We start from the raw sequence: 10,360 nt of genomic DNA on the forward strand, positions 1-10,360 counted from the left end.
TAATTTTAAAGAATTTATTTTTGTATTATAAAACATTTGAACAATTACATGTCAAAAAATAATGCTTAACAACGTATGTTTATGTATCACATCACAATGATTGTCATTTATGAGGTATGAAGTTGATCATCAGTCATCCAAATAAACTAAAACATGCCCTGTGTGATACTAAGTGGTGTGTCCCCTGGAGTATCATGGCTGGAGAGATGCACACTTTTAGGAGGGATCAGCCACATGGACAATCTGCTTACCAATGTTTCCTCCATTCATCATGGACACAAAAGCTTTTCCTGTATTTTCTAAGCCCTCCATAGTTGTTTCTCTTACCTAAAACAAACAAAAAACAACTTGTTTCTCTGTCACAACCTTGGCATAATAAATATATGTACCGTATTTGGTCTTGGGTTTCCTTGGCCATAACCCATCCAACAATATAGAGCACAATTAAGACATGTACCAATTTAAGAAATTTGCACATTCCATGTACCAAAAAGTAAAAAGAGAATCATGATTAGCAGCTGTTTTGGTATATATTTATTTTCCAGTGTCTAAGGGATATCTCTGAGTTGACAATAATTTGCTCTTTATCTCATTCAAAACATTTTAGTAGAATCACAATGTAATCGGCTCCATCATTAATGAAGCATCAATAATAAGATAACATAAGATGAAAGTGTTCTATGAATGTGGCATGCAAAGCATCCACCATATTTTTTGTAAAGCTTTGTTGTCATGTTTGAAAGATTATTCATTATATTCTTATAAGTTTATTCATTATTAAAGAAAAAATTGTACCTTTATTTTCCCAGATAAAACTAATTCAGCAAGCTTCGTCATTGCTTCCTCAAACTTATCTGCATAATTCAACACTAAAAATCTTGTCCTACAAAATAAAAAAGACATCTTTTGCTCTGTGGCGAAACTCTTGCCAACAAAAACATTTGTATAGAGCTTACAATGCATGAAGGTTCAAAATTTAAAGTAATAACCTATTTATATTCATATCCTTTATTCTGGTTTCAGTGCTCTCTGGTATTGGAGGTGGATAAGGTACATCTTTGTTATATACAGCTATTTGACCACATAGTATCACATTTGAATTCTTGTTCATCTGAAATTAAAATACATACATGTATATTGTAAGTCTTGAGATTTCATGCTTGATCTGTGTTTCCCCCAGTACAGTAGAGCCTTAAATTCAACAACCTTGATAGACAGCCTGGACTTCTAGGCATATTGTAATATAATAGAAGAGGAATGACCACAACTACGCTCGAACTCCAGATCCTTCAGTTTAAAAACCAACGCTCTACCAACAGAGATACAGGATTATCCCACTAGCTAGTGCTAGAAGGAGTACTAAGAAGTAAACCTTTATACCGGGGTACATATCTATCACATTCTTCTCCCTTTCCTTTTGAAATTTCTATCCCATAGAAATCTCAAATGAGACTCTTGTAACATATAATAATAATAATAATAATGATACAGTAAAACACGGTTATAACTAAGTCCCAGGGATGGGCGATATTACTTCGTTTTAAGCGTTATTCATTATATCCGTCAAGTTTACAACTTGATATTACCGGTAAGTCAAGGGAAAGAAATTCACTTCGCTGTAAGCGTCAATTCATTATAAGCGTGTTCACTATAACCGTGTTTTACTGTATGGTCTTCCTCCCTCACAATCGATAGTATGCATTTTGCTTAAATTATTCAAAGACCACGACTTTCTATCGTCCATAAGTATGCTGTGTCCTATATGTAATTGTCTATATCTAGTCTACCAAGTGTGAATGGATTAAAAAATGCACAGTGCGAAAGACAGATGAAAATACTCAGTCAAGATTAAACCTATGAACAGAACCTTTCACAAATATGAAAAACTTTACAGAACTGGCTAGCAACCCAAAAAAATTTGTGGCAAGAAGGTTTGCTTGAACCTCACCATATTCCCTAAGGCTTGCACTTTTATAAAAGTTTGAATTTATTCTTAAGAGACAGCGCATATGAAAAAGACTCCAATAAAAGTGAACACCAAGTCAAATGTCAAATAACATATATACTTGTACCTGGCTTATTACAGTATCACTCATCTCCCCTCCAACGTTATCAAAATAGACATCAACTCCGTCTGGACACAGTGCTGCCAGCCTTTCTTTAACATTTTCAGTCTTGTAGTTGATGGCTCCATCAAAACCTAGCTCCTGTGTCAGGAATTGACATTTCTCATTTGAACCACAAATTCCAACCACTCTTGTACAGCCTTCAAGTCTCCCTAGCTAATAAAGATAAACAAACTTATTTTAGTGAAACAGAGAAAAAAAAGTACATCTTTGAAATCAATGAAAAAATCTATGACTGTGAATACATGTACCACATTCATTAGTCTTTTTTCATAAGCTTTAAAGCTCTTCTGATACTTTTTAAAAAAGCACAATATAAAACACAAACAAATCTGGTCTATTGCGCATGGTACAATGTACAATGGGCTTAAAATTAATTAGTCTCAATTCAATGTCTGTTTCAATATTTTGTTGTTTTATTTAGCTAGCAGAGATAAGTACATATGTACACCACCTGTCCAGCTACAGAGCCACAAGCACCTGCTGCCCCACTGACCACGAGGGTTTGGTTCTGACCCGGTTTAATGCCACCCTTTTCTTTGAAACCTAAGTAGGAGGTGAGTCCAATCAAACCAAGAACTGTGAGGGGTAGTGTCAGTTTTCCTCCAAGCAAAGAAGTATCTACCTGCAATTGTTGCAAGACAATCAAAGAATGATAAATAATACTTATTAATGACTGGTAGTTGATGACTTAAAAATAAGATCACAACTCTCTCTCACCTTTCTGAGTGGATTTTGTTCCTCTTGTTTGCGTTTGAAAAGCGCAACCCAGGGCCATGCAGCCTGAGCCTCCACAATGTCCCCTGGGGAAAATGCTGGATCTGAACTCTTGATGACTTGCCCCACCCCAATAAATCCCCCAATTTCTTTACCGATCTCCCATGGAGTCACATAATGTACACCTGTGTCTTCATTCATTCTACACCTCTACAAAATCAAATTGAAAATTGTGTCCATATTGTCATTTCTCTAGCTCAAGCATCAAGTAATCCATATATATCTCTTTGAATGGTTGGTCAATTCTTTGATTTACCAGGGCTGGGTCTACAGACAAATATAGAGTTTTGATTAGGATCTCCCCTGCTTCTAGCTCTGCAGGGAAAGGACACTCTTCAAAACCAAAGTTGTCAGCTGTTGGAGTTCCATTGGTACCTTAAAAATTCATAATTTAGAAACTATACAGTATAGAATATAACTCGTTACAATTTCTGACCTGACTAAATACATAAAGAAATAAACTTTCAAAATTTATCATCCGAGCTAACTTTGCCTAAAAAAGTCTTAATAAAATTATAAATGGAATATTTTAAAACAATGTGCAAACCTTGCATAAATTTACATACCCGGTCTTTTTACAAGAATCACATGCGCATTTGTTGACATTTTTATCGGTGAACTCTCCTTTTCACGGAGGTAGGAAAACAAAAGATGGAAGCCAACGTGCCTCGAAAAAAATCACGCCTTGCTAAAAACAAGAAAAAGGCATGGAGAAAAGTAGATATAACAGACGTAGAGGAATTTTTAGAAGATGAAAGACTCCAAGAAAGAACTGGGTAGGACTTTATGTGAATACATGCGACATAATTGCTATTCCTAAACTAGTGTAAATTATACACACTAAGCCTGTTAACCAGAATTTCCTCGAGGAAACAGCTGGTTGTTTACAAATATGAGTAGTTAAAACATTGTAATCACATGTATTTAATCTTTCACAGGATACAGGATATGTGATGTGTATTGTTTTAGTTTTATACCATGTCATTAGCATGGAATCCAATTCTTTATTGACTTGATCTGTTGATATTAATTAAAAGTACTCTTGGAATGGATTGCATTTGCTTTTAAAATGTCAGTATGATTTGTTTTCTATTATTGATTGTATTTGACTAACAATCATATGTTGTATTACTCTCATTAAACAGTGGATTGGTTGCTGAAAAGCTAGATGCAGAACTTTTCACATTAGAGAGAAAAGCACCAGCAACTGCAACAGGTATTTTTTAGTACTAATTTTTTATCACTTCTTATCAAGATATATATTGTAGTACAGTATTTTTCATAAAATATGATGTGTTTTATTCAATTGAAATGAACTTTTTAAACTTTAGAAGAACCAGTTCCAAAAAAGAAAAGAAGGAAGGAACCCAAAGTGTTGAAATGTTACTCACATTTAATGCCAGATCCAAAGATCAAATTAGCCCGCAAGTAAGTCAAATCAATTTTAAAAATATATATATTAATATCTAAAATTAATGAAAGTACTATAAATCTGTGTTTCATTTCATAAATGGTAATATATGGTATATTGAACATACACTATTTGAAAAACAGAAAAAAGAAGCCATCACAAATAATTTACCGGTATTACAGTGAGCATTGCATGCATTGAGTGATCTTTTATTTTTCCATTGTGTGACATAGACCTCAGCCATCCAGAAAGGTCAAGGACAAACAAGCTCCACATATCAAAGAGAAAGTACTGAGTGGTGTGAAAACACAAAAAGAACTTAAAGCAGAGGATCAGAGAAAGCTAGTCCAGGAAAAGAGGCTGAAAAAGGACAGAACTAAGGGCTCCATAGTGGTTGCTTCTTACAACCTGTGGGACGGTGAGTGGCTTGTGTCACTTGAATTTGTAGCCAAAAAAATATTTGTGATTTATGCACAGATAAATATTTATGTAGTAAACTAAGTCAACATACCCCTTTTACTTACATCTACAAGTAGGTGCCTCGGTCAACGTCCCTTGACATTTCTTATCAACCACAGCACCATATCTATACAACATTATTTCAATTTTAGCGTTTAGAAAGATGGTCAGTTGTACCCATTCACAATGAAAGCTTTTATCTATGCTTTACTCTGCTTTCTTTGTTATTGTTTAACATTTTGTATCCATTAAGACAACTACCGGTAAAATTTACAGTCTCTTGTTTTGATAATCACTGTAGAATTTTATATGTTGCAGATGAACCTAAGAAACCAGTGGACCCATTTGCAAAACCTTTAGTGAAAGTAGGAATTGCTTTTACATGTATTTAATTTGAACAATTGATGTATACAAGATCAATTCATGAATATGGTTTTCATTTGTTAGTTATTTATTTGTATACATTAAAATAAGATAAAATGTCTTTGTGTCTGTAAATGTATAAACCGGTAAATAATACGTGTAGTTGCAAAGTTTACTGAATGGTAATTTGTGATAAAATAAAGTTTAATCTAAGGGATTTTTTTTGTTTTCCCTAGAGGCCAAAGAGGAAAGCCCCTTCAGACCTGCCAGCAGTACAAGTTCCTCACCCTGGGGCTTCATATAATCCAGATTATGAAGATTATCAGGTAATCTCACAATAACTACTGCTGTATGTCAAGAAAGTTCTCTCAAAATATTTTGATAGAGTCAACTGCATTTATTTTAACTTAAGGTTACATTTGAGGAAGGATTGTTTTTTTATTTTGTTAGGAACTTTTGAGCAAAGCACATGAAGTTGAGGAAAAGAAGTTACTAGAGGAGAAGAAGTTACAGAAATTTGAGGAGGAGATAAAGAAAGTGGACCCAAAAACACTTGAGGTATGTGTGTATGTATATATACACTCATGAATTTATTTTTTGCTAAAATAAGTAGGTACCCTGAAAACAAATTATTAATGGTAATTCTTCCATTAATAAAGTTTTTCTAAATTTTGTTACAAGGGGAAAAAACTCTCCTACTCTCCTTTTACTCCTTACTTTGGTTTCTTGTTATAGAGAACCTGGCTCTCAGAAATGTCTGAAGGCATCAAGGATAAGGAAGAATTGAAAGAAGAAGAGGAAGATGGAGATGATGCAATAAATGCAGAGGACCTAGACAGGATTTCTGTGAATCCGCCCGTACGCAGGGAGTCCAAGAAGACAAGAACACAACGGAATAAAGAGAAAAAGAAAAAGATGCAGGTTTGTTGGGGGATTTGAAGATGGACATTGTTTGGAGTTTTTTTATTTTCTTATTTTTTGGTTATTCTATTGGTCAGATTATTCATGTAAACTATATGTTACAGGGAAAAGGTTTATACTGTACGTGTAAAGAATAATGGGCATACTTGAAGGTGTTGTGACTTTATCTACTGTTGGATCTAAAAATTTCATTTTTTTCCTCAGGAAAAATTAAAAGCCCAAGGAAAGATGGATAAAACCAAGGCAAATGAGATTTTCAGGTAATGATTATCATTGGCATTGTGAACAGTCAATGCAGTGTTTTTGTATTTCAATGAAATATGAAAACTTCTTTGGAAATGGTTTTATTTTTTTGGTCAATATGTAGCAACATGTAACTGTAGACTTTCCTTCTACTTTTCCAAATTTCATTGTAATGTTCTCCAGGTTGAAGTCAATGAAAGCAGAACTAGATGAAAGAGAGGCTGATCTCCAGAGGAAGGCCCAGGAGAGGAGGCAGAAATGGCAGTCTCAGGGTCTACAGACTCGCAAACTCGGCAGACTCAAGTATCCTTGAATACTCTGACAGCATGTCTTCTGTTTTTAGATGACAGCAAATTTTCCCTCTAGCTAAAACAATATTTTCTATTATGGCAAAAGCAAAAGTATTGTAGCTTAAAGTAATTCTATTTATAGATAAGAGCAAGCTTTTGTTTGTCCTTAAAAGCAAATCTTCTACATGTACTTGCATCTTTGCTAGCTAAGTGTCCAAATCGTATCCCTTCACAGTGGAAACAAATCAGACACTTGGCCAACAATGATTTCTAGCTGTAGCTAAAAGCAAGTATTTTATTTTATTTTGCATAACATATTCACTTTGGTAGCAGGATACATCATCTGTTCTGCAATGTATTTATTTGACCTTCATATTTGCACACTTACAGTTAAATAAACACTTTCTGTGGAATCATTAGGTTTTGTGGTGGCTCAAATTTCGTGGAATTTATGGGGAACTCTCATACACGAATAAATATCCTCCACGAATTAATAAATTAGGGTTATAAAGTAATATTTCTTTTTGTGGGTGTAAGATAATACACGAAATTCTGTCCCCACAAACCTCAAAAAAGTTCAGCAATCCACGAAAATTCGCCCACAAAATTTGATGATTCCACAGTATTCCATATTCTTTTGTATGGTAAAGAACACACATTCTGAACTCTGTACATGTACAGTCTGTGCATCTGGCTTATTATTGTAAACCCTGCATGACAACTGTTGATCCTATTTTGTGATGTTGTAATTTTTATTGTGAGAGACATGGGATAATCCTTAACACCATGTAGATTTGAGGAGCCTTTACTGGAGATCAAGTTAAGTGGTGAATTAGAGGGATCACTAAGGAAACTTAAGGTAAACAAATACTTACTGGTACTAAAATTGTTATACAACTGTGATTCTTTTAATACATATATGTATATATACTTCAGCATCATAATTTTCTGTTTTGTTTATATGACTCATACCATATTTCAGCCTGAAGGAAATTTATTTGTTGACCGAATGAAGAGCTTTGAAAAGAGAAACATTATGGAACCCAGACAAGAGGCCAAGTAAGCTGACATTCATTTACTTCTGTCATTGAAATGTTCAGAATGTTGGTAGGATAGAAAAGTATTATAATATGAACAGTTTTTTCAGATTACATGTATGTAAATATACATATACCAGATGTAATATGCATGTTATCCACAAGAGTCATTCAATGTTATACACTATTTAATTTATTCTCGTTAATCTTAACCATTATGGACAATATTTGTTTTTTTGCAGGAAATACAGAAAATACAAGAGAAAAACAGTCATTAAGAGAAGTCACAAAGTGTAGGTACAAATACTTTGGAATGTTTTTTGTATGTTTTTAACAATGAAATCCAGATGCTTTGAAATAAACTTACAAGAATATTTTTTACCTGCTGTAATATATTAATGTAGAGAGGAATTGGTAACTATTAGCAATAAGATCTCTGTCTTTTTTTTCAGATGATGGAAGGTGCTGTTCTGTTGTATTCATTTGTTGATTAATTAAATCTTTTTTTAATTCAAACAATCTGTATTGTTCTTTTTACAAATATACCTGTATGTGATTGAGAAATCTGTTAATACAAAGAAGCATTGTTATATGCTGCTTCTAACAAAGAGTTGTTTGGTAAAATGCATTCTAACTGCAATCAAAGTAATCAAATATTTCATTCAGACATAATTATTCAATCAAGAAGTGTACGGAACTATATATAGGAAAAAATTGCTTTTAACAACCGATGTATGGTTTTATAACATTAATATATTCAATAACCATCAAAGACAGCAAAAAATTACAACTTCTAAATGTAATGCTGTCATTAAGAGCTTGAAGTCAAAGATCAATACTTTCAATCGATTTTTGTTTGGTTTATTCTATGTACTGTAACATAAGTATATTAACAAAATAAAAAAACATACAGAAAGTAATTCATTACAAAATACAAAACTCGACCAGACCTAGTATTAAGTAAAATTATATAGGTATACAAAACACCAACAATAAGGTAGAAATATTAAGATCTATAGGCTTCATTACACAGGAATAGTTCACGCAACAGCATCAAGGTTAAGCATTCAACATGCACACTTTTATCAGTTATGTACGAAACAAGTCCAATCCAATTCTTACCGGTAACATAACAAACAACTTTCTTGTACATAATAGATCTATACTAAGATAGAAAATGTACCGGTATGTTTAGTTGTAAAAAATGAGCTCAAATTTTGCAAACCATTTGATGCTGGGGAAGGCATGCATGTTAGAATAGAAACAGTACTGTTAGAAAATATCCTCGTGTTATTTTGTGATTTTAGAAGTATTGCACTTGTACCTCAATTTCCTATAATGCTGATTTGATCATTGAGCTTAGAATGTACATGAATATCTGAGAAAATGTTGCATGGGTGATGGAACTTGTTGGAAATCTCCAAGCCTAAAGCTCTTTATGTCATGCCCTGTTACAGCGAATTACAGAATACCGGTAGAGTTTTCAATAGCTTGTTGGATTGCTCAATAGGGTATTCAATTTGGTCAGCAAGGTATCACATCAGGTTTAAATCTAGGTCCTGTGGTTACTCTAGTGTAGATTGTTATTTTGCACTCAACCCATTCATTTTACACAAAGAAAACCTCTAGAACACTCCCTCCTATTGTTAGCTATTCTATTCATAGAAAAGAATGTTCACCTGGACAGCACTGGACTCTATAGAGCACCAATTCTGCTTGCATGGAGTAATTTGAATTTTGTTTTTCAAAAAATGTAATTCAAAAGGCAGTTCTGAAGAAACAAACAAAAGAGAAAAGCATAACTTAAAAAAGGAGGTATTTTTCACTGCAAAAAATCATTAAACATTTTGGTTCCCTGATTCCTGGTGCATCTTACAGCACTAATAGTTTTTTTTGTGCTGACTGCTTAATTAGTTCAGACTTTTATAGCAGTAATGTAGGATAACAGAGAGAAACAAAAAGGCCCAAAATGTGCAAATGTAAACCAGATTAACTCACTCTATTGCTGTCATACCTGAGTAATCACATGACCTAGATTTAAACCTAACGTGATACCTTGCTGACCAAATTGAATACTCTATTGATCAATCTAGCAAGCTATTGAAAACTCTACTGGTATTCTGTAATTCACTGTAATGCAGGTTATAATAGTATTATTATGTAGCCTAACAATCTAAACACACTGTAAAGCACCAGTACAGCACAGGAAGATCTGTGTACTGTTAAAATTTGGAAGTCATATTTATAACTACAGTTATAAAAATTATTCACAGCTATAATTTTACTTTATATCTACCATATCCTAACTCAAATCTTAGAGATTATTATTAGCTATTTTATATTTTTTCATTGCCTATGGCACCATGAACAAATGGCTGTTGATGATGTAGAAGGCACAGCAATTAAAAAATTTAAGATTTGCGGATAAAAATATAATTATGGGGCATTTGTTTAATATCATGTAGCAAAATGCTGCACTGATAGATGGTACATGTATAGTTTACAAGGCTATAGAGTTGTACATTTTTATAGGGAAAGATTTCTATGATTTACATCATCCTAAGAACTGATGAATGTTGGTTCTTAAAATGTTCAATTGGGAGCACTGGGGGGATGGTTAAAATCAAGCAGCAAGCAGAAAAATAGATAAATTTCGGTAAACATTAATGTGTCACAAATTGTACCCATTTATACAAACTGGCTTGGAGGTCATATATAAGATCAGTATAAATG

General features: G+C 33.4%; 2 protein-coding genes across 4 annotated transcripts; one reads left to right on the top strand and one right to left on the bottom strand.

Moving 5' to 3' along the window:
* LOC105341766 (prostaglandin reductase 2) lies at positions 1–3,604 on the bottom strand. 2 transcript variants are annotated; one of them, XM_011448456.4, is made up of 8 exons: positions 3,470–3,598; positions 3,160–3,278; positions 2,847–3,053; positions 2,581–2,751; positions 2,073–2,282; positions 990–1,111; positions 796–883; positions 1–327 (listed from the first exon to the last, which is right to left on the bottom strand). In XM_011448456.4, exons 1-8 carry the CDS (start codon positions 3,507–3,509, stop codon positions 217–219), a joined length of 1,068 nt encoding a protein of 355 aa, XP_011446758.3. In that variant the 5' UTR covers positions 3,510–3,598; the 3' UTR covers positions 1–216. The 2 variants fall into 2 exon arrangements, with proteins under 2 accessions (XP_011446758.3, XP_034323866.2); XM_034467975.2 differs by lacking the exon at positions 3,160–3,278 and having other exon boundaries at positions 3,470–3,604.
* On the top strand, positions 3,545–9,363 carry LOC105341765 (ribosome biogenesis protein NOP53). Of its 2 annotated transcripts, none has more exons than XM_011448455.4 (14): positions 3,545–3,679; positions 4,049–4,119; positions 4,235–4,331; positions 4,548–4,732; positions 5,092–5,138; positions 5,373–5,462; positions 5,587–5,694; positions 5,872–6,057; positions 6,262–6,317; positions 6,484–6,603; positions 7,383–7,449; positions 7,573–7,649; positions 7,870–7,924; positions 8,080–9,363. In XM_011448455.4, exons 1-13 carry the CDS (start codon positions 3,555–3,557, stop codon positions 7,922–7,924), a joined length of 1,284 nt encoding a protein of 427 aa, XP_011446757.3. In that variant the 5' UTR covers positions 3,545–3,554; the 3' UTR covers positions 8,080–9,363. The 2 variants fall into 2 exon arrangements, with proteins under 2 accessions (XP_011446757.3, XP_011446756.3); XM_011448454.4 differs by having other exon boundaries at positions 7,870–7,920.
* Positions 9,364–10,360: the final 997 nt, after the last annotated feature.

Source organism: Magallana gigas, chromosome 6, assembly GCF_963853765.1.
Source record: "Magallana gigas chromosome 6, xbMagGiga1.1, whole genome shotgun sequence".
Classification (NCBI taxonomy): domain Eukaryota; kingdom Metazoa; phylum Mollusca; class Bivalvia; order Ostreida; family Ostreidae; genus Magallana; species Magallana gigas.

What these genes read in the sequence shown, in the direction of transcription:
- LOC105341766 (XM_011448456.4), bottom strand. Translation starts at nt 3,509, where the DNA reads ATGTCAACAAATGCGCATGTGATTCTTGTAAAAAGACCGG. An exon ending in GATTCTTGTAAAAAGACCGG is followed by an intron (nt 3,279 to 3,469) that starts GTATGTAAATTT and finishes TGAATTTTTAAG; the next exon opens with GTACCAATGGAACTCCAACA. An exon ending in TTTTATCTGGGAAAATAAAG is followed by an intron (nt 328 to 795) that starts GTACAATTTTTT and finishes TGTTTGTTTTAG; the next exon opens with GTAAGAGAAACAACTATGGA.
- LOC105341765 (XM_011448455.4), top strand. Translation starts at nt 3,555, where the DNA reads ATGGAAGCCAACGTGCCTCGAAAAAAATCACGCCTTGCTAAAAACAAG. An exon ending in TGGACCCAAAAACACTTGAG is followed by an intron (nt 5,695 to 5,871) that starts GTATGTGTGTAT and finishes TTCTTGTTATAG; the next exon opens with AGAACCTGGCTCTCAGAAAT. An exon ending in AAGGCAAATGAGATTTTCAG is followed by an intron (nt 6,318 to 6,483) that starts GTAATGATTATC and finishes AATGTTCTCCAG; the next exon opens with GTTGAAGTCAATGAAAGCAG.